At 38.2% G+C, this 24,754-nt stretch overlaps 1 protein-coding gene across 1 annotated transcript in view; it reads left to right on the plus strand.

The window, feature by feature from the left end:
- Positions 1-24,754, plus strand: part of LOC140150287 (fibrocystin-L-like) — a 119,621-nt gene that overhangs the window by 14,010 nt on the left and 80,857 nt on the right. Inside the window, exons 9-30 of the mRNA XM_072172293.1 lie at positions 384-491; positions 1,307-1,436; positions 2,874-3,084; positions 4,325-4,576; positions 5,338-5,476; positions 6,088-6,222; positions 6,709-6,869; positions 7,782-8,027; positions 9,086-9,213; positions 10,315-10,401; positions 10,541-10,728; positions 11,724-12,026; positions 16,301-16,452; positions 17,671-17,793; positions 18,350-18,455; positions 19,223-19,432; positions 20,174-20,239; positions 20,866-21,050; positions 21,575-21,725; positions 22,637-22,823; positions 23,161-23,402; positions 23,937-24,122. Of these exons, the coding sequence (XP_072028394.1) occupies positions 384-491; positions 1,307-1,436; positions 2,874-3,084; positions 4,325-4,576; positions 5,338-5,476; positions 6,088-6,222; positions 6,709-6,869; positions 7,782-8,027; positions 9,086-9,213; positions 10,315-10,401; positions 10,541-10,728; positions 11,724-12,026; positions 16,301-16,452; positions 17,671-17,793; positions 18,350-18,455; positions 19,223-19,432; positions 20,174-20,239; positions 20,866-21,050; positions 21,575-21,725; positions 22,637-22,823; positions 23,161-23,402; positions 23,937-24,122 (3,696 nt within the window). The remainder of the gene's footprint in view (positions 1-383; positions 492-1,306; positions 1,437-2,873; positions 3,085-4,324; positions 4,577-5,337; positions 5,477-6,087; positions 6,223-6,708; positions 6,870-7,781; positions 8,028-9,085; positions 9,214-10,314; positions 10,402-10,540; positions 10,729-11,723; positions 12,027-16,300; positions 16,453-17,670; positions 17,794-18,349; positions 18,456-19,222; positions 19,433-20,173; positions 20,240-20,865; positions 21,051-21,574; positions 21,726-22,636; positions 22,824-23,160; positions 23,403-23,936; positions 24,123-24,754) is intronic.

Here is a 24,754-nt window from a genome sequence, read left to right on the forward strand (position 1 = left end):
TTATGTTGAAATGCGCGCTTCATTTTCGACTTTCTACTCTTGGTTAGATGCTAAAATTGCTGATTTTGGTTGATTCGCAGCGAGTGATATTTAGTGTCTATGGCGAGTGGGAAATCGCTCACTAGAAATCAAGTGAGCGGTGGCGAACAAGAGCGATCTCTGGCCTCGAACGGCAAGGCCTGGAAATAAGATCGTGGTCAGATCATGTACAGCTGTTGGTTTATTCAAATGAAATTTTTCCTATAATAGGTCTGTTTTTAAAAAACAATTAAATACTTACATATGGAAGGGGAAGGAATGTTAATATAAACCACACCATGTCAGTTCAGTATTTTGTAAGAGGTGAATCTTTTAACAGTAGTATTAATGTTTGTATTTTCCAGAGATAACTCATGTTTTTCCATCCTCTGGGAGCGTTGAGGGAGGAACAGCAATCGCCATCAATGGCAATTACTTCTATGACCAAGCAGAAACTACTGTCACAGTTGGAGGTATAGATAAAGGGGCAAAATAGTATAAATGTTTAGAAAAAGATGATATAAATTTAAATTATATCAGTTATGTGCGTTTGGCAAAATAAACAAGAATATTTGTGATGTCTTGAAAATACATTTGACAATTAAGACTTTAAAAAACTTGTTTTTAGGTATCATGACATCCATGTAGGATATAGCGGATCCTTCAAATGAACACAAATGGAAAGTCAGAAGTCAGCGTGGAAGCTGATATAGGGCTATTCCATTTAAAATCCATGCTACCCTGGGGGAAGATTTAACTGAAATCTTCCATAGAGGGAGTATGTGTTTTGGTTAGAATAGACAACTTGGGTAACTTCCACTTAAAATACTTACTCCAGTTGTGGAAGATATAGGTAAAGCCATAATACAGGGGAAGTATGGTTTCAAAATGATCAACCCTGATCAATTACATTTAAAAAACATACTCCCCTGCAGAAGATATTTCCAAAATCTTTCATAGGGGTAGTGTGGATTTCAACTGGAGTAGCCCGTATAATCATGGAGACCAAAAAGTCTGCTCAACAAGAATTTGCAGTTGGGCTACAGAATCTGCCAGAGATGTGCGGTAGTTGCCAACACACACTCTATTTATTGTGTGAAAACAATGTGGCTATTTAACAAACTATGAGAAAAATGCTTTCAAATATTGTTCTTAGGCATTTTGTGTGTGGGAAAGTTGGTTTTTTTTCTCGATTTATCAAAATAAATTCTGTAAAATTGCTGCATAAACAACGTGTGTGTACAGGAAACATTTTATTCCTAATACCAGTTTTGTTATTTAATATTAGGTGTGCCCTGTGTAATTGACAACATCACTGATACTGCCATCATCTGTATTACCCAGAAGGCACCTGTTACCAAGGATACATATCCAGGAAGTAGAGGAATACTTTGGGAAATATGGACTAATACCAACAGGTAGGCCTATACAGCAGTTTCTTTGATGTAATTGAATTTATGTCAACAGTTAGGCCTATGTAGCGGTTTCTTTGATGTAATTGAACTAATGTCAACAGATAGGCCTATGTAGCAGTTTCTTTGATTTAAATGGACTAATGTCACTAGTTAGTAGTGGTTTTTTCGATGTAAATTAATTAATGTCAACTGATAGGCCTGTGTTGCGGTTTCTTTGATGTAAATGGACTTACGTCAATATTTAGGCCTATGTAGCATGTTAAGAAGTATTTCATACCTGCAACAAAGACCTAAAAACGTGCTACCTTTGACTGAGTGTGTACATATGGACCAATGTATGCTATTTATTACTATGGCCACTGATGTCACTGACACCTCAAAGCAAAATATACTTTAAATATTAGATACATGTATCAAACTGGCCAACTGGTTGGGTTAGGAAGTGCAGCTCAACAATTCAGAAATTGGACAGTTACTATCAGTGGTCTCTATCAGCGAAGGACTAAACATTTGTTTTTTTTGTCTTAGGAATGGCTCAAAAGTGAATGATAACTCAATATAATACATGGATCCTGGGTTTCTATACTGGAAGTCATTTTAACCAAAATTCTTTCCCACACAGTAATAGGCGAATTGCATATAACAATAGATATATATCTGAGGTTAATCCAACTCCTTTGTTATGCAATGACCCTACAGCAAGGAGGTTGATATATCTTCTTTGTTATACAATATACATGTTGTATTGAGGGATGGAATTTTGATCAAACTGAGATCTGGTAGTGAAAACCACAAGATCATGTAAATGATCTTTTCTTTTTTATGCTTGACCAAACTATTAAATAAATAAATAAATAAATAAATGGTGATGATTTAATGTGCGCTACACCTAAGTACCAGCACACTTCAACAATTATTCCGCTGCCATTAAGATATATCAGAATCATTTCCGCTTCAACAAGTCCGCAACTGATGCGCAGGTACTCTCTCTTTTAGAGGTCGCATCAAGTGCGTCTCTCAAATACGCCCATCATCCATGTCGCGTTGCATGACAACAAATGCCTCGAGCGTATTCCGAGGGAAACCAAATACCCTCAATTTTTGCTCCATGCCTGTATCAAGATGGCGGTCGAGTCCTGGTTCTCTGGTTTTAATTCTGTGGATTACCACCAGCAGCTCCCCATTTTGCACCTGGGTGGAGTGAAGCAATTGGGAATTAAGCCGTCTTGCCCAAGGATGCAACACACTGGCCGTGGTGGGGCTCAAACCCGCAACCTTTCGATTATGAAGCTCGCGCCCTAACCATTAGGCCACCATGCTTCTATTAGTCCTTCGCAGAGATCACTGATAGTAACTGTCCAGTTTCTGAACCATTAGGCCACTGTGCTTCCCTATTACTTTCCTTCTGACTCTAAATATTTTTCTCTTGATTTACTACAGCTTTGACGATGCTGATTGGGACACTGATGCTGATGATTACATCAGTGAAGTGCAGTTAGACGGCTCTACACCCAAGAACACTGATGAATACTTTGTAGGTCGTTTGAGAGGTTATTTCGTTCCTCCTCGAGATGGAGAGTATCGTTTCCTGATACGAAGTGATGACAATTCCCAGCTGTTCTTTAGCTATTCTGGGGACACCACTAATATGGTATGTGCCAATTACAACTTAAGCAGATCATAGCTAGTTCATACAAATATTGACTGTTCAAGAGGTGAAGGGTTAAAACTATTGCTTTGAGTGGTCTCAAAACCCCGACTATTTTCCCGAAACGAAGCTGACAGAGCTTCCAACTCTCCTGGATCCTGTGTGAGACTCCCAGATTCGAAGGCAATCTCCCGATATCATATAAACTGGTCAAAATCTCCTGTATTCCCTGCCCTCTGATGTAAAAATATATAAAAGCCTGAGTCCCATAGCCTCCAATGTGTCTGTGTGTCTAAATTTACTGCAATAATTACCAAGCGTAATGTTCAATAAATTTAACCTAAGTGTGTGTTGTCCCTGTATATCAATGTGTACTTCATGCAATGCTAATGGTGTGTGCCAAGCACAGTGCAACGATCCTGCGTATAGGGTTAATTGATTGTAGGACTTGGTCTAACGCCCAGGGTTTAATGCATGGCAATAACAAACAAAATGGCGGATCGCATAGTGCAAGTGGACGAAACAGGACCTGAGAAAAGCCAAAATACTTGCAGAAGTACAAGGATGATTATCATAGCGAATGAGCATGCATCAGGAAATCATCAAAGGGAGAACTACGCATTTTGCACAATATGTAGCGGTGATATTTCTGTTGTTTTCTGATATTTCTATTCACCATTGTTGTTCATGTTATTGTTCACCATTTGTTCAAACATTGTCAAAACAGCCAAATCCAGATCCAAGGAATGACAGTGTGATAAAGGAGGGAAAAACTATTCACAGGTTTCCTTGTTGAACATATAGCCTTGTCTGACTATGCTGGACCGTTGCTTACGGTGTTTCCAGAGAGTAAAGATAAAAATTACGATACATTTTTATGTAGATGGTGCAAAGTTTGTTAACCTATTTGAATGCATTTTTAAGCATCATATGATATCAGGCAACATCAGACTTCAGATTTGAGCAAAACCTGAAAATAATATTTTTATCCCATATAGCAATTGACATAGCAATTTGCTTGGGCTTTTTATTTAGGGAGCTAGATACCGGTGTGGTTATCGGAAACATCGGAAACAAAATGGTTTGCTTGTAAGCCAAATTAGGTCAACATGTAGTCAGATTTTAAAAAAATAGTAAAAATAGTATCTATGACATCTGTGAAAATCATATTATCAGTGGCATAAATGTAAGATAACTGATGAAGTAACTTATTTCTCTTCATTTTTGCTTTGTTCTTCTGCAGACCATGATCGCACAATGTCCCCAATGGACCACAGAATGGACAAAATACCCAGAGCAGACTTCGGCCAAACTCTCGCTCCAAGGTGGTAGACCATACTACATTGAAGCACGGTATAAAGAAGGCAGCGGCGGAGACTACTTAGAGATTGGATTTGAGATGTTTGATGCACCTGTTACTAATGCACAGATTGAGAGTGCTCATAATGAGAAACAGTACATTGCAATAGAATCTACTGTCAACTTGGAAACACAGGTCAGTGTTTAACAGAAGGCCAAAAGGTTTGTTTTCAAACCAACACACATAAGTATGTGAAGCCCATCTTAGTGCATAGCCTGATGCACCATTCCTTTTTTAGGCTGCCATGTTGAAATTTCAACCCGGAAGTTGTATTTCGCAAATTTCGGAAGTTGTATTTTGCAAGTTTTTTCCTTGAAATTTCACTTCTAATAAATACCCCTTTTTCGAAATTGCAAATTGAGAATATGTGACACGATCTGGTCCATGGGGGCCAATGGCGGCAAATTTGAAACTGAGATAAAAGTAAAAATATGGAGTAAAAAACCAATAAAATACATAAGAAAATAGACATCAAAAAACTTTTGAATCAAGTATGCTAGACCTTTGGTGTTTTCAGTAAATGATAGCCTATTGTAATTATAATGTAATAATTACAGTAACTCAATTGTCAAAAATGCCTCCTTTGGCCCCCCATGGACCAGATCGTGTCACATATAAAGGAATATACAGCTCTATGGGATAGGTGATTCACCCTGCCTATAAGAAAGATGAAGTAAATAACACAAATGTTACACCCTTCTTTTGGTATTATATCAAAACATGTCTTTTTAATAAAGGCAGCTGTCTACAAAAAAAGACAAAAACAAACAAACAAACAAAAAACATGTCAGTCAGGGACATGCAGTAGTATATTTGTATTAAAAAAATGTCATGGGCCATATAAGTAGAACCTGCATTGGAAATTCCCTACTAATTTCTTGATTTGAACTTAACAGTCTCTGTTAGCAGTCGGAACTTATGAGGTACAAGAAGTGAAGATAATGTATGCAGGGTGTACTAATGTGACTGGTGAAGAGATGGGTGCATGTAATGTAACTGAGTACTTCTGGTTGACATATGATGGTAACAGTACAGGTAAGACGTCCATCTTATGACAGTTCAACTTTTTATTACAAGTGAAACTACATCAAAAATACTGAATTGTGTTATTCAATCTCACTGGATTTTGTCTTGTAACTGCACAGATGCTCCAGTATTAGTCGGAGACCGGGGCTGGTCACGTGTCAGCTGGCAAGGAATATTACTTAATAATGAATCAAATGCTTCTGAAAGTTTAAATCTCAGGCCCCTCGTTTGTTGACGGATGGCTTCTCTATCCGTTCTCAAATAACTTCCCATACTCCCTTCTCAAACAAGATCCTCTTGATCTAATAACATCCTCTCTGTATTGATTTGAGGTTTTTGTGTGAGTGTATATTGAACAGTCATTAGAACTAGGAAGTCTATGTTGAACATGTCCAGCTGTGAGGGATTGCTTTGTTTCTCTTACATGTGCTGCTGTGCAGTCTGGTTGATAATAACCTTCAAAAGCTTTCTTGTTTCATGTGGAACAAGAAACAAAATATTTTGTAGTTTTAAATTGTAATGTTTAAGTTATTACACCGTATGTTAAGTTTAATTAAGCTTTTACTTGTTGAAAACCATTTTGGTATCAAAACCGTTATAATCTCTGATTTGTATTGCAGATCCAATTCCTGTATCTGCCAGTGCTGAGGAAGTTGAGGATCACCTTAGCAACCTGACATCCATTCCTCTTATGGTTGCCTTGGAAGAAAATGATGACATCTTCACATATACTGTTGTGTTTGAAACTTATGAAGGTCAGTGCTTGTTTACTGTTCTCTATGACCCAGTACATACTAGTATTTTTTCGTCATTGTGTGGTAATTTCCCTATTACAACATGGTTGTTATAAAAGAATGATGAGAGTGTTTATAATCACTTCTCGTTACACACACGCCATGGTAATTACGGAGTCAATTGAATAAACACGATACAATGACAAAATGCATACACACTACTGTAATTGATGTGAAAAAAACCACACTAGTGTGTACCAGGTCTAAGATTAACAGATGATAGTTATTTGCTAATTTAAGAGAAGATATATCTAGGCAGTAAAAAAACTAATTTACAAATCCAGGAATATTTTGATCTCTTGCACTGATTTTGTATCATCTGTGATGGTCGTCCTTAAGTTTTTCAACGGAGGTATTGTCTGCAGTTCCGCTCTTCCAGTATCCACTGTTTTGTCTTAATATAGTATGAAAATTTCTGTTCCAATATCATGTTTGTTCTTCTTACAGATCTTTCATTACTTGGTGCAGACTCTAGTGACCCCTCATTGGTGGGAACTGATGTTGTAGAGATATCATCAGGATCACATGCTAGCAATACTAGTTTTGTCTTATACTATGGTAATGTGGAGGCTCTTACACCTCTGTCAACAACTTCATCTGTAGAAGAGGTAATGGGCTATTCCCGTTGATATCCATACCCCCTATGGAAGACATGACCTTAATCTCTCACACAAGGGGTGTAGATTTCAAATGGATCCCCCCATTCAGGTAATATCATCTGAAATTTACACTCCCTGTGTGGAAGATTAAGGTCATGTCTTCTGTAGGGGGTGTATGGATTTCAACTGGAATAGGCCAATGTGAATTTATGTGTGTTTGCTTATACTGGTTATACTTTTATGTCCAAGGATTTAAATTTGAGTGCACATCAGATGTCCGAGGACCTCTACCCACTAGCCAAGGACCCTTTACATATCATTGGAAGTAACCTATTTATTTGTAACATTGGGTTAGGCATAGAGGATTATGTACACAGATATTATTTCCCCGAGGACATTGTGTTGACAAAAATGGTCATACCATTCCGATGTCCTCAGAAAAGGAAGTGATATATTATAGGGATGTGGAGGTGTGTATGATTGCCACATGCCAACTGTAAAGTCTGCTCGCAACTGTGGCACTCCACAGTTGGAGAAAACCTGAAAAAAGGGTCTGTGAGCCAAAGAGGGGGTATATACCACCATTTTCTGATTTGATGACCTCCACAGTATGGCGGCTGCTTTCAGATTTGTGTGAGAAAATCTCCCCAGTTGGAATGTGGGTGTGTGAATCTCCCCAGTTGGAATACACACACATCTCCACATTTGGCAGCATTTACAAGAGTGTGCGGGTGTAGAATGTGTGACTATCATTTGCTATTGCTTGACTTTATGGCTTTATGTTCATGTCTGCAAATGTGTTATATTTTTTTAATATAGGTCTTTATATTTCCCTTTATTAAAAGAAGATCAAAATATTTATGCAGACTATTATAAACATTTCCTTTTAACATAATTTCTTCTTTAATATCATAAACATAGGTACAATCTACTCTTCTGGAAATGTTCAGTGTCCGCTGTGAGCGTACCAGCGGCGCTACCCCATACTTCTTGCGTGACTATGAGATGGAGTTATCTGGAGCAGAGTGGGGTCGTAGAGTGCAAGACATGGAACCATACTGTGGCAGGACATCTCTGTTGAATCCAGGATATATCTTCTATGCTGGAGAGATGAAGCATGATAATGGGGAACCTGTTGATGCGTTTAGAGTAGACTATACAGATAAGGTATGTCTAGTGTGATGCCTGGGGGTACTCACATAGTAAAGGCATATGGTAATGTGCCGCTCTAATGGGTGGGGTTTTCACAAAAAATCCTTAGACATGGGTCTCCTTTTTAAAAATGTTACTTTACTATTTTCAAGCTCAATTCCTTAGATATGGGTCCCTGTTTTTGGAAAATACTTGGATATATGGGTCCCTTTTAATGGAAAATCCTTACGTATGGGTCCCTATTCCCCTATTTTAGGTAAAATTATCCTTGGGAATGGTTAAGGGTTCGGACGCTTAAGCCGCACATCCCCATCAAAAGTAATCTAAGTACCCCCCAGAAGAATCCTCACATATTCATGCTGACTGGTTGTTTCATTGTGTGTGTCTAACAAATTACCCATTACATGTAATTATGTGAAAGATACTCTGCTCATATACATTCTAGTGAACATAGTATTTTTGTCTCTTACACTTTGTGGAATGATGGGCCCTTATGAACAGAATATGCTGGAATTTGCCGGTTGAGGCGATATCTGTACGTTATTAATCTAACCTGAAAGCTGTTTAATCCTAACAATAATCCTAAGCCTTAAAACTAGACATAATCCTAATCCATTGGATGATGGCAGTTATTTTAAATTTTGTCTTGCCAATGTTGCTAAAGCCACTCCCATAAGGGGTAAGGGCATGACTCTGAGAAATCTGGGTTTGATTGTGAGCAGAATGCATTTGACACTAAACTAGAATGCATTTTTTGTGAGAGTACAAGAACGTCATAGGTGACATTTTGGGAGAAACATGTTACCAATAGATTATGAAAATATAGATAAATGCACACATTTTAAGATATTTTTTAAGTCTTAAAGCAATTAATTAAATTTTGATTAAATAAGTAAAACAATTGAAACATAAAAAAGTGCTTCCACTGTCAAAGCACAAAAATGTCACTTACAACATTCTTGCAGTGACCCAAAACACTTAGCAAAGCAAATTTTGATCTTGTACTTAAAAATTAAAATTCTGATTATTACTTCCATAACATTTGCACATGACATGTTTATTCTATATTTCAGCTGTGTTTTGGCTTCAAGGGGAAAATCAACGGCTATATTCAACTTTTTCTGACTTATATTGATTGGAATATGGATGAAGTCACCCATAATGACTGGTATTATTCCCCAGATCTGGCATATTATGGTGGGTAAGTCAACTAATGTACTAGTGTTAAGCGGACTTACATTGACTTGAATATGAATGCAGTCACCCATAATGACTGGTATTATTCCCCAGATCTGGCATATTATGGAGGGTAAGTCAACTAATGTACTAGTGTTAAGCTGACTTACATTGACTTGAATATGAATGCAGTTACCCATAATGACTGGTATTATTCCCCAGATCTGGCATATTATGGAGGGTAAGTCAACTAATGTACTAGTGTTAAGCGGACTTACATTGACTTGAATATGAACGAAGTGACCCATAATGACTGGTATTATTCCCTAGATCTGGCATATTATGGAGGGTAAGTCAACTAATGTACTAGTGTTAAGCTGACTTACATTGACTTGAATATGAATGCAGTTACCCATAATGACTGGTATTATTCCCTAGATCTGGCATATTATGGAGGGTAAGTCAACTAATGTACTAGTGTTAAGCTGACTTACATTGACTTGAATATGAACGAAGTGACCCATAATGACTGGTATTATTCCCTAGATCTGGCATATTATGGAGGGTAAGTCAACTAATGTACTAGTGTTAAGCGGACTTACATTGACTTGAATATGAATGCAGTCACCCATAATGACTGGTATTATTCCCCAGATCTGGCATATTATGGAGGGTAAGTCAACTAATGTACTAGTGTTAAGCTGACTTACATTGACTTGAATATGAATGCAGTTACCCATAATGACTGGTATTATTCCCCAGATCTGGCATATTATGGTGGGTAAGTCAACTAATGTACTAGTGATAAGCTGACTTACATTGACTTGAATATGAATGCAGTTACCCATAATGACTGGTATCATTCCCCAGATCTGGCATATTATGGAGGGTAAGTCAACTAATGTACTAGTGTTAAGCGGACTTACATTGACTTGAATATGAATGCAGTTACCCATAATGACTGGTATTATTCCCTAGATCTGGCATATTATGGAGGGTAAGTCAACTAATGTACTAGTGTTAAGCGGACTTACATTGACTTGAATATGAATGCAGTTACCCATAATGACTGGTATTATTCCCCAGATCTGGCATATTATGGAGGGTAAGTCAACTAATGTACTAGTGTTAAGCGGACTTACATTGACTTGAATATGAATGAAGTTACCCATAATGACTGGTATCATTCCCCAGATCTGGCATATTATGGAGGGTAAGTCAACTAATTTTATGCATGGATAAAAACCCAAAGCGTTTGGGGAATCAATATATAAAGTATGAGCAAAAATAGTAGGGACAAAAAATCTTTTAAAATTAACTCTTTGCTGAAATGTATGTTTTTCCTAATGTAGCTACACCTCTCGCTGGGAATATGAGTGCATTGATGTATACGAGATGGTGATGACTCAAGGATGGATTAAAGATAATGTACAGGAAGGGACACCTATCAAAGTAGCCAGGATATATATGGAGAATGCTACACTACCAGGAGATGATTTGTTTATTGATAACTTGTTCATTGGTTCTGACAACGATAACTGTAAGTATAAGATGATTTGGTGTGCCTCAAGGAGTGGTCATAGGCCCTGTTTGTATTGACAGGATTATTGAACAAAATAGTCAAGATAATGAGCAGAAAATTCTACAACATATTGACATTTCTATTAAGTTGTATATTGGATTCGACCATGCAAACATGTCTTGTATGATTTTAAAGGGTATGAAATAAGGCTTTCAAATCTGGAATATCTCAGAAAAATATTTTGTCAACTTTATGCTCATTTTGTGAGAGCTAGTCATTGTGAGTTAAGGCTTTCTCGTTCTGAACCCTTGGTATTTGTCACTTTATGAATCCTTTATATACATGCTCACTTTGAACACATTAAAAGGTAATGAAAGTTACTGATGATCCATCTACCTGGAAGTCAGTTAAAGTGTCTGCATGCTTATATGATTTATATATTACTACCCCTAGACTGAGAAATGACCAAAATTGGACCAAACTGTGTAGTGGTATAATGCACTGAGATATTATGAATGTAATTAAAAACTTGTGGCTATATAAAACCTTATTTTTTTATTTCTTTAATTCTGACTCTGGATGCGCTTTTATTACAAGTATTGTAAAGCCATAAGTTTTCTGTGATACAGAAAACAGGAATCGAGGTAGAAAACAGAAAACAGTGAAACAGCGAAAAAAAAGGGAATAAGATAAAAATAAAAAAAAATAAAAAAATGTTTGTCTGTTGTTGTTTTCAATAAAAATTAAGGTGTAAAAAGTGCGTATATTTTGTAATAGGTGTATATCTTTATTAAACTTCTTGTAAAACAGATAAAACATGTTAAAATGGACAAAACACAAAAAGCCACAAGAAAACTGAAAAAAAACCCACGGAAAGTGACATATTGACAAAACAGAATTTCAAAAGTAGAACACAGAAAACTTATTGCTTTGATATATTGGTCCTGAAAGAGACACAGATAAACACACATACAATATTACTGACTCAAATTAATCATGTTTTTTCTTCGCAGATATCAGAACATCTTTACCAGCCACGCCTAATGGTAACTTTGTATACCATGTAGAAGTCTCAAAAATTGATCTTGGCTTTGACATCAGCTTCACAACAGCCAATTGTGGACACAATTTCCCGCTTCTGGGCATCAAAGATGCGACAGTTCTCTCTGGATCAGCTGAGCCTTACAGTGACATAGTGGTCTATGGTCATCCTGATTTTACTGCTGGTACTAATATGGCTGTAGGTCGTATTGTAGCGGCAACTAAACCTGTTACAGGGAATTTTGAATTAGAACTAAATGGAAAGTTGGTTACAGGTAAGCTAACAGTCTGCTATTCCAGTTGAAATTCATACCACTACTATTGAAAACATGACCTTAATCTTCCACACAGGAAGTGTGAATTTCAAATCTGGTTATCTGAATGGGTGATTCCATTTGAAATCTACACCCCCTGTATGGGAGATTATGGTCATGTCTTCCATAGGGGGTGTATGGATTTCAACTGGCATAACTCATTACCAGCTTCACTCTCAGTGAAACTCATTTTTATGTAAATAAATCAAGCAGTCCACAGAAATTGTGTACATTCATGAGCAGTTTTTGAGCTTCTTTTAGCCCATTTACTGCATTGATTATTGGTAAAAGCAATAAAATACATAAATTACAAATCCTCAGAGTAACAACTTCTGTTCGGAAAGGTTTAAACTTTGAATTTTTATGTGCTCTCCCTTCTTGGGATTGAGCACTCTATTCAAAAGGTAGATTAACTATGAATATATGTTGTACATTAAAAATCAATTAATGTATTACAAAAACCATCAATCTGCTGTTTCACACAAGAAATATTTTTGTGGTGGTTCTAGAAAGTTGTCTGATATATTTTTTTTTTTTTTTTTTCTTTATAGAGGGTAGCCATTAATCAGTGTAGAAGCATTGCTTTCTAGTATGTACCCACTTTTGGATATAATCGGTATGGATTGGGACAGTCCATGGTTTATACCCTAAACTGACTGCGATACAATGTACATCTATAGGTGTGGTTCTCTATACACAGGACTGACACGGGGTGGATTTAGAGGGGGGGGGCATACCCGACGTGTGCCCCCACTAATTTTTGCAGAGCGGCACCTAACTCTGTGTATTTTTGCAGAGCGGTGCCTGACTTTGTGTGGACACCGAACGGGCGGTGGCTTGGCGCCCCCGGTATTGAAAATTCCTGGATCCGCTCCTGCTGACAGGTTAATCTTCCCTCTGAACACCTTGCTCGCGCACACACATTTGGGCATTTTGTAGCCAAACCATTAAATTTTATACAATACCCAGGGAGCAAACCCCCATATTTTGATGCAAACTGACTTGGCAAGATATAAAAACGTGTCCTATATAGATGGATTCTATGGACTATAGGCTACATCCCTAGGGTGGACACGTTTTGAAATCAGCTGCACAGGGGTGTTATGGGGGTCAAAGTTTGCCCCGAAACCCATTTTGCAGCGTAATACTTAATATAGTGCACTATAATGTGACAAAATCACCTTTTATTTGCACAAAGATTAGTAAAGTAATGATTAAAATTATGCCATACATTTGATTGCACTGGGCCACCATGTTGGGGGTGGGGTGGTGGTGGTGGTGGGGGGGGGGCTCTGGATAATGGGCTGGGGTTATCAGATGAAGTAGAGCTGCGCATATATGGCATGTGTGGTATCATATTTCGTTAAATTTTACAATCAATACACTGATCTGATGTGCTGTTTCACATTCTTTCCATGTATTTGGATAGATAACAAGTAGCTAGATCCTCTTCACGATTCACATTCTTGTAGACCCATTCCTATTGACACCTTTTTCTATCCTGAGTACCCTCTGCCTAGTAACATAGACCCGGCGCCATTGACCTTACCCAACCCAGTCCTTGACCCAGCTAGCCATCATCAGTGGCATGTCTGGGGTGCTTTGTGGCTTAAGCCCCCCGCACTTTGTTAAAAGTCATGTAAAATCAGTCGTTTTATGGCGATTTTAGCCATTAAGCCCCCCGAATAACCCTGAAAGCCCCTCTGAGCCCCCCCCCGCAGGAACAGATCCTGGACATGGCGGTGATCATATAGCCTAATGTAGCAATGCAGCATCATATCTCGTCTCTCAGTATTGGTCACATCTCTCTCTCTCTCTGACCACAAGCAAGCATGGACCCTGAGTTTGAGTCTGGGTTTGAGAGCTAAGGTCAATACAGAAAATCCTGCCTTGTGAAAGCCCTGAAGGAGGAGACTGGAGTGCAACCTGCTGATCAAGATATCTGGCGTCCCACCACAGATTCCATTGTTAGCACCAGTGTGATTGTTGATGCATTGTCTGTCATTCACAAGTGGTCATTTGACAGAGATTGTCCTTTTCCAGATATCGCTGACCAATACAGACGATCGCTAATGTCCAATCTATCCCAACGTACAGAGAGCATACACTTGCGACAGATATTATGCCAACAGCCTGAAGTCTGCAGAGCGTATACCAGATGGGCTGAAACAGGTGGAAAAGTGTATGAAGTGAGCAGCCAATTTTGTGCGCTTGATCCCAAAGCCTTTTCAGCGTATCTAACAACAAATCAGCATTGCCTGTGTACCTCTGTGAGAAGTGGGTCAGTGATAAGATGGTCAACCCATGTTTAGGATCGATGAAGTTGTTTCTTGCAGGAGGTTACCGTGTTGACCAATGGAAGTGAGATTGCAGTTGAGCTGCAGTTGAGCAGAGAAGTTGTAATTACTTCCTTACATCTTTTCTGAGTTAAGCAAGTATGTCAACTCATGAAGAAGCGGATACACGGATGTTGCTACACGCTGTCTATGTTACTCAAGTGGGAGGTGTGAAGCGGATAGTAATCTACACCAATGACACTGATGTTGTTGGGTGATGCATCTACTACTATAAGACCATGCTTCAGGAAATGGGGTTAAAGTTGTGGATGAAAACTGACCAGGAGAGCTTTCTCCCTATTCATGAAATAGCAGGCAAACTAGATACATATCTGTGTCAGGCAGGGGTAGCGTTGGGTTTTCAAACAAGGGATCAAAAATTGCACATTTTTTTAAACTATGGAGCCAAAACAATAGATATAAGGGGTTAAATTGACCCTTTAGTAACCTCTAAATGGTAATTCTGTGCGCCAAAAGCTAAAAGAATGCGCCTATGACCCCATGGCGCAAGTTAGCGCTACCCTACTGTCAGGCCCTTCCACTGATCCACAGTATCAGTGGGCCGAGACATTACTGACCAGCTACCGTTTCTTCATATGAAAACCTACATGGTTAGAGAAAAGCAAGACTGTTCCACTGGATCATCTTGCTAGTTTTGTTGAGGCTGATCACAACCTAACAGATGACGTCATTGACCAGGCGCGGCAGTTGTTCATTTCAGTCTACTCTTCCAGCAATGAGATCGCCCGGTGTAATAGTCTTACAGAGCTCAGGGCTCACAAATTTCTGAAGAATGGTACTAATAACTTAAAGAGATTACCACCAACCGAGGATGCATTCGCCTTCACCTGGAGAGAGCAGCATATGCGTGCATCATAGACAAAACAGCATACATCGCAAAGGAATGCGGATGGACTTTAGAGGGGGAGATCGTAGTTCCACAAGCAATGTGAAAACCACCATGGCCACCAAATGTATCAAAAGGAACCAACTGCTCCTGGAGGAAAGGGTGCCAGAGAAACTGCAAGTGTTCAAAAGCATCTAGATGCTGCAATATTGGCTGAATCTGCAGAGGACACCCTGACGGTAGTCGAGCAAAGCTGCAAGAAGACTTGGAAATGGAACTGGCAGGTGAACTGGAGTCAAGTGATGAAGAAGAAAGTGGATCTGAAGAAGACATCCAATAGGATATTATTGTATGACTTCAACATTTTGTCATGATAACACAATGTAGCTAAGCTTAGTACGTTTAATGGACTCTAAGACAAGAGGTACAAAGTTGGCTTTGATGTGCATGTGAATGTACATGTAGTATCATCCATATATTATAGATGATGGTCATATTGACAAAGGATTTACAGAAAATAGTTCCTATAAGAATGAAACATTCCACTGAAATAGCTGGAAGTCTTAAGACACCTTTAGCATTTTCTAGTATTCTAGATAGGAACAGTAATATACACGATGTATAGCCTCATTAACCATGTTAACGTTTCAATCATTCGTCACTATATAGTGTAGGCCTACCTTAAATCATGTGTAACTCTCTGCAGGATGATAAATTGACAAAACAAACACCACATACTGTGTTTGAAATTAAATTTCCTTTCATTTGACACCAAACACGATATACTTTGAGCAAAAATTACTAAAATGGAACCCCCCTGCATGTGACCCCCCTGTTGTAGGTCCCGTGCAGAAGATTTTTTTACGTGTCCACCCTAGGGGTGTTTATTTGACCCCACTGAACTGTTTGACACCCATGACGTTTTTATATCTTCCCGATGCAGTTGGACCATCCCTGCTCCCTGGGTACAAACTTTGTCAGATTAAAAATAATTGAATAATGTAGAAATGTGCAAAGTTATATTTGCATAAGTCTCTTGTTTCTCTTTACAGTTGCTGCTGATTCTACAGCTAATAAAGTGAAAGAGTTGGTAGAGACTAATTTGGATACAGGGATTGTGTTAGTTAACCAATATGGTACTTGTGCTGGGTATGCATGGGATGTAGAGTGGGCTTCAAAAGGTGGAAATCAACCTCTTATGAAGGTATGGTGTGTGAAGTTGATTTTTTAAATCTTTAAACAATTGGTCATTGATGTGTGTATAGTATGATCTTGATATCATAAACTTGCAAAATTAAATTTTCTATTCAAAATAAATCATCACTATTGGTAACAGAAATTGTGAAATAGAATTAACGTTTAATCCTTAATCAGCTAAGACATAAAGGGATTGTACTCACAAGTTTCAGACATAGTCAAATCATGTCTGGGAAAAGAATTTTGTTCATTTTCTTGTCTGCTTGTACTTGCATTTGAGCTTTCAAACTTTAATCTTAACCATGTTTATGCTCATTGTGCTTTTTGGGTAATGGAAAAGGAAAGAAAGAAGGAATAAAAAGAGAAGATGAACAAGAAGTCCGAATTCAAACCAGAGACCCCTCGCGTACCAAGCACTCGATCAGGGACCAGTAGCCACAGATGTTTTGCTGGCCCTGCCAATATATATATATGACTTATATCTAACATAAAAATTAGGTATTTATTGCAACCATTGGTTTCACGCACGTTTGCACGGCGATCATCAGGCAAAAATGACCTGTTTATATTGCATGGAAGAGGAATTACTTTGCGCGGTCGCGACGCTCAATATAACTGTTATTATAAGCTCTGCAATAATGCATCAAGCACTTTTAGCTGCAACTGATATAACTCTTGTGTTATGACTTATATCTATATATTTTAAATATATTCCTGCTCCTTTTTAGTTGAGCACTTTATCTGTAGTGATGGTTTCATCTAAGTTTATTCTTGTTATATGACTTATTTATAGTTTGATTAGCTTGTAATCGGCGGGCCTTATAACATCGCGGATTAGTATCAATACATAAATGTTTTATTGGAGAATTGTCTTTTGTCATCTCGCCAGAAGTATTATAAATTATTAATTGAAGCTATACATTTTGTCTACTTTCTTTAACACACAAAATATAGACCAGGCAGATCAATGTCACTCTTAATGTGGGTCTACTTTTCGATGTAGTGGTAAAACGTGGAAAAAACAGTGGCATGATCGACGGGAATTATAAAAATAAGCATAATTTTTCACCAGGTTCACCAATTACGAGCTGATCAAAGTGTGGGGTGATTGCTTTATCGTATCACATAGGATACTTGCATGTGCAGTGGCTTCGTGTTGTAAGATTTTGTCAGATTTATGGCCATTTGAGTTAAATTTATTCACATCATTGATTTCTAATAACAGGTGATTGACACAGGTTTAGTGGGTCTCAATGTATCTGCATCAGTGATAGAGATCACAGAAGGTCGCCTTTTCCAAGGACCTATACCTGGGGAATATCTGCGCACACCTCATCAAGTTTCACAGGTCAGTTTGGCTATTACTGTTGAAATCCATACACCCCCTGTAAAAGACATGTCCTTAATCTTCCACACAGGGAGTGTGAATTTCATATGGAAGTTACCTGGATGGGGTGACTCGATTTGAAATATATACCCCATTGTGGGAGATTAAGGTCATGTCTTCCATAGGGGGTGTATGGATTTCAACTGGAATAGCCTGTTGAACATGAACACTTTGTTTCACTTGTGCAGTGATGTGCATAATGGCTGCTGTATCAAATCAAGCATGATTTTCTTATTCTTCAGAGCCTATACACATGCGTACAAGTAGGCGTTAAAATAACGTCACTACCGAATTCGAGGAGAAACTGTGCATATATGCCACAGGTGTTTTGTTCTGTTTGTTTTATTACTTTACTATGTTTGCTTAAAAAGTACCTTTTTCAGAGTCTTATGGTTATCAGCGTCATAGATTGGGACACCATCACAGCGTCTTCATTCAGCGTACTGTTTACAATCCTCCGGTCACAAGCCAGCCAGTCTAAATAGGGACATAACAATTTTCACTGATTTGATTTCAGGTTGAGGTCATGGTGAATTTCATTCCTTCCATATGTGCTGGGAATTGTAGCTTCTCCTATGATTTAGAGTCTACACCACATGTGACATCCGTCAGCCCAAGCTCAGGTACGTATTTTTTAAATACTAGTTTGCAGTAAATTAACCTGTGTACTCAGTGAGAATGGTGATTGAGAATTGAAATTGTGGACTGAAGTTCAAACCAAGACACTGTCACACATCATGCTTGCTGTCTAATTTTACTGGCACTTTTCTAGAATTATTTTGTGACTTAATTCTTTTCTATTTTCTTATTATTTTCTTATGACCTCAACATTCAACAATTTACACACGCACTGGCTGCAATATTTTGATATTATCGTATGATTGTGTAATTCTTTCTAAAAGTATGTCCCTTGTCAGCTATTCAATTTTTTTTGAGAGAAACTGAAAAATGAGGTTAAAATTGTATTTTGTTTTCAAGTTTAAAAGAAAAATATGTGACTCAGATGGAATTTAAAAAGTGAAAAGTGATGGTTATGAACAAGGATAATGACAGCATCAGTTATTTTAGGGTATTCATACATCTAAACATTTTGCTTTGGGCCTCTGAATATTCCTCGATTCCAAAGCAAAATGTTTAGATATTTTGCAATACCTCAAAACAGTGCAGTCATTAACCTGCAAGTCACTATCATGCATAAAATTGCTATCATTTGGATTCAATTCAAGTAGAATACAATACAAATCATAGTTGCTATAGCAACAACTGAATCAGAAGTAGTATTTGCACAATAGTTTCCAGCATTTGATCACCAGAGATTGTTTCTCCAATGCTGTGACTGCCAGTATTATCGAGGTATAACTAAGATCTGTTAAAATCTTTTGTGCCCAAGGATCTCAATACCATGGAACAGTGATAACTATCAGTGGCAGTGGCTTCAGTGATGTCTTGCATGAGAATGTCGTAACAATAGGTGGCACTGTTTGTGAAGTCGTTGGTGCAGCAGACTCTATTATTGAGTGTGCTGTGGGACAGGGACCTATGGGGGAATACCCTGTACTCATCAGTGTTAATGGAAAAGGTCTAGCATCATATCCTGATGGTAAGTGGATGTCGTTGCTGCAGCAGACTCTATTATTGAGTGTGCTGTGGGACAGGGACCTATGGGGGAATACCCTGTACTCATCAGTGTTAATGGACAAGGTCTAGCATCATATCCTGATGGTAAGTGGATGTCGTTGGTGCAGCAGACTCTATTATTGAGTGCGCTGTGGGACAGGGACCAATGGGGAATACCCTGTACTTATCAGTGTTAATGGACAAGGTCTAGCATCATATCCTGATGGTAAGTGGATGTCGTTGGTGCAGCAGACTCTATGATTGAGTGCGCTGTGGGACAGGGACCTATGGGGGAATACCCTGTACTCATCAGTGTTAATGGAAAAGGTCTAGCATCGTATCCTGATGGTAAGCGAACGTTTTAATAATGATAGATGATGTTGTTTAGTTTCCCATATCAATTTGCATCTATGGGAGTGTTTTGATACATGTGTTAAATGATTTTTGCATTTCTAGATATAAAAATGCAGAACTTTTTTTTTTCATTTTTTTTAATCACCTGTACTTGGGGCTGGTGGGGGAGAGAAAACATAAAAAACATTAAGCCAAAAATAAAACTCGAACCAGAGATGAAGACTCCAATTCAAAGTCTTAAATATAAAAATGAGACACAGAGCAGGCTCAAAGACCCACAGAAAGAAGACTTTGCAGAACTTAATTGAACCATTTTACCTGTTGTTTAAGCTAATAGTTTTAAAAAGATAACTATCAACTTCATTTTCAGGTGATGTGATGTTTTCCTATGAATCTGAGATTATAGATGTTGAGCCACCAGAAGGTAGTACTGTAGGTAAGATAATGACTTGTTGTTACACATTGTTAGTTTCTATATTGGCCTTCTTCTAGGTAAGCAATGAGGATGTCACAAGGTACATTTGCTATAAATTATTCCTAGCAGTTATGGCCTGTCACTTATTGAGGGGAGATGGTAGAGCTCAAAATTATTTGCCTTGCATCTGGCAAACTCATATGGGGATTAGACTTACTCCATCGTCTACACTGCGCGTATATGTGTTATACTTATAGTGACGATTGAACAACTTCCAGTTTGTATCGTGTTAGACTCGTGCAAATATTTGCGTGCAACTTTGGTCGTGCATCATAGCACGATTTCCCATCGCCGCCCGTATCTTGCTGCGCCGTTGTGACAGATCATGCTTTGCTGTTCTAAAAATAGGTAATCAACAACAAACATGGTCAACCGGTTAATTTGGACACAACTGTGCAGTCTATAGATCAACTGCACAGTCTCAGACCTCCAGATTCTGGTTGTAAGTGAGACACTTTTTAACACATAAGTTTCTCAGTTGTTAACTCAGACAGCTGACAAATGAGGACGGCAGTCAATAGGGTGATATGAAGTCCATCTTAGAGTGTGACAGTGCAATTTATCAGTGTTCTCTTATCTTTGTCTAGGTGGTACACAGTTAACCATATCAGGCTATGGCTTCCCATGTATAACTGATGAGGATAATAATGGTAATAACACCACCAATGAGGGGGAGAACTCAGAGGAAGTATTTGTCAATGTTGGAACCAAATCATGCAGAGTGTTGTCAATGTGCTATGATGAGATTATCTGTAAAATTACCATGGAATCAGTATGTATAGCAGGAATTATGAACACAATGTAAATAATGTATGGGTGTCTGATGGGATTGTTGATGAAAAAATAGTAATCATGATTAAAAAAAATAATAAAACCAGGTTAAGGTGCTGAGAGAGGTTATACCTCAAATTTCTGCTCAACCTACCCAAGGATATACAGGACCTGCCCTTTTAAATTAACAGCCTCATATCTCCACTAAATGCAGATTTTGGTATCAAGTGAAAGCTCATATTTATCTCATAACTCCTGTGAAATTTTAGGTTTCAAGTATGTTTTGTTTAGGCAGTATGTACAAAAACATGGTATAAAATAGTTTGGTCGTTATTACCTAGGAAGTTGTGTACTGTTCTTTGGGCTACTAGGATATGCTTATTTGTCTCTATTATCCTAATCGCTGGAGCAATGTGTTGGTGATTGCATTCAATGTGAGTTAGAAAACACAATGTATTACCATTGGAACACAATCTGTTCACACACCTTTGAGGCTGACATTTTTAATTGTTTCATTATTTTCAGGATTCCAGCCGTCGTCGTAAGCGTGCTACCACAGTTGATGTGACAGTTACCGTACAGGAGGCTGACATTGTTAAATCCAATGCCTTCACATATGATGAGAGTTTGACAGCAACTGTCAGCAGTATTAGTCCAACTACTAGTAGTGTATTGGGTAAGTGGGTTGAGCAGCATCATCAGAAAATACTAGGCAACTGTCAGCAGTATTAGTCCAACTACTAGTAGTGTATTGGGTAAGTGGGGGTTGAGCAACATCAGAAAATACTAGGCAACTGTCAGCAATATTAGTCCAACTACTAGTAGTGTATTGGGTAAGTGGATTGAGCAACATCAGAAAATACTAGGCAACTGTCAGCAGTATTAGTCCAACTACTAGTAGTGTATTGGGTAAGTGGGTTGAGCAACATCAGAAAATACTAGGCAACTGTCAGCAGTATTAGTCCAACTACTAGTAGTGTATTGGGTAAGTGGGTTGAGCAACATCAGATAATACTAGGACAATGCATGGATGATTTATAGGGCTCGTATACAGCACATTTTCATGGGAAATCTTTTCCAGAACCTGAGGAAAAGCTGTTCAATGTGGATTATGCGTACAAATTAGTCATTATTCTAATCAAAGTAATACAGAACATAACAGTAAACAAGGTTTACTCATGATGCTCTTAAGGTGTGTGATTCAACTGACAGGCTCATCCCCCACTATACACAATCAAGATGCATATTTTGGTATCAGGTACCCCAGTGAAATGAACAAAAAGATGGTGGTTTAGTGGTTGCCATCCTAAAAGTTGCTCACTGTTCAATGGGCCACTGTGACTGTGTTACTATCTGATCACCCACCTTTATGATCAATTAATCATTTGTTGAAGAAAGTAAATGTGATCAATTTTGGGACGTGGAGCTAGCTGTGTCATATCCTAGAAAGCTGGTAAGTGCATGGTTTACCAGATTACATGGGTTCTGGATCCATGATCAATTATGATAATTTTGTGTGCTCAGGCAATGTTGATTTTGAGTAGTTATATTGAAAGTTATCAATATTTTTTATTGTACTAATTTCAGGGGGTAGTCAACTTACAATAACTGGTGATGGCTTCAGTGAGAGTGGAGCAGTGGTCACCATTGGTGATGTAGACTGTCATGTTATTTCTCAGTCAACAACTGAAATTATATGCAACCTACCTGGACACGAACCAGGCACTTTTGATGTAGAGGTGACTGTTGGTAATCAGGGCTACGCTGATATTAGGTAAGTCACATCCCAGATAATCACAGGAAAGTACTTGTAGGGACCTGGGTATGAACCAGGCACCTATGATATAGAGGTGACCATTGGTAACCAGGGCTACGCTGATATTAGGTAAGTCACATCCCAGATAATCACAGGAAAGTACTTGTAGCGACCTAAACACAAACTAGGAACCTGCGACTGAGGTAGAATTAGGAGAAATGATATGCAAGTATGCAACATGTCTACACTTTGCTCAGCCACTAGTAATAGGCAAAGTTTATTTGGTTTTTGTTAATGCAAGCATCAGCAAAGTTCTAACTTATGCCCCTGTATTTTTTTGCATTTCTTGTTACAGTGCTGTGACTCAATTCCAATACATCCTCCAAGTGTCCAGCATTAACCCAGATATTGGCTCACTAGCAGGAGGTAGTCATGTGACTTTGACAGGACAAGGGTTTGGAATGTCTCTGCTACAAACTAGTATCTCATTCGGTGAAGTGAATTGTGAGGTAGAATCGGTGACTGATACAGAGATTGAATGTATCACAAGGCCACAAGCTAATATTGCGTTTGTGGATAACCAGGGAAAACATGAGGGTAGGTTAAAAAGAAGTGTACCCATGATTTACCAAATATTTTAAACAAAACTGGTAAAATATGTGATTACAGTTTATTGTATTTGTGTCAACAGTGTAACAACCCATTTTTCTGTAGCTTTTTACTTGAAAAGATTACTTTGAAAGTAATTTCCATCTCAGATATTGGAAGATGCAAATACTTGATATAGAATGTGGTTACAGGCTGAAGTTCTGTTTGTGTCCTCCAATTGTTTTCATGATGAGAAAAGATTAAAGTGCACTTTCATGCGTGCTTTCACATTCAAAAGTTAATTAAATATCTTCATTAAAATAAAGATGCAAGGTAGTTATGAGTTTCAACTGCTAAAGCCTTCAGAGTATAACTTAAGCAGTTACAGTAACCCTAAACACATTGCTGTAACCTTTACCCTAAACCTTATCATAACCACAACCCTGTAGAATTAGGCAGCCCTAATCACAAGGTACTGGACAAACTCAGTTTCATTTATACCATTATAAAGTCCCAAAATTAATTTTAATATTTTTTTTACAGATTACGGGATAGGGTACAAGTGGAACCCACAGCTGGTAGACATTGTAGTCGGTGACACAGTATCATGGGAGTGGCTGGTACCAACATATGTAACTGGTATAGGGTATACTGTACAACAGACTACTGATGCAGATAGTGTGGACTATGATGGGTCTGGGTTTAGAGCCGGACTTAGATCACCACAAGGTACAAAGGAATAATTTCATGTATGGTTTGTGTGGTGGCCAAAGCCAAGTCTTGTGATATTTCTAAAAATATCAAGAACTATCTCAAGAACCACTGAACCACTGAACCAATACTTTGCTTGTTTGTACTTGTTTTAGTGCATTTTCCATGCTGATTCCAAATACGGTCATGAAAATGTACAAATCTGAAATTGTTGAATTTTAATCAAAGTTTGGTACTAGTTGTCTGCAGTCAACACCCAACTGTATGGGCAGTCAGTAAACATGCTTATTGATACAATGTGGACGATATATGGTTTGTTAGGGTGGCTTTAGAGCTCATATCCTACTATACTGGGAAATGCTGCTGGAATGCCTATGAAAACTTAATGCAAAATACTGGTTTTCAGGAAAAAGATTAGTTTTCCGGATCAATGTCAACTGTCTTGTTCATGAAGGATAGCCAACAACATGTTTGAAAATTTAGTCCAACAAAATGGTGGGAAAAATTTGGTATAAAATGTTCTTGTTTAGGGAGTAGTTTTGCAAAAATGGTGGTGAAAAAAATGTGTTCTGAACAATTTGGTCACTCATGTATATACTATAGCTTACTTATTTGGCCCCATGGAGCTAAAGCACTGGGTGTCGTCAGAT

The sequence above is a fragment of the Amphiura filiformis genome, chromosome 4, assembly GCF_039555335.1.
Source record: "Amphiura filiformis chromosome 4, Afil_fr2py, whole genome shotgun sequence".
Classification (NCBI taxonomy): domain Eukaryota; kingdom Metazoa; phylum Echinodermata; class Ophiuroidea; order Amphilepidida; family Amphiuridae; genus Amphiura; species Amphiura filiformis.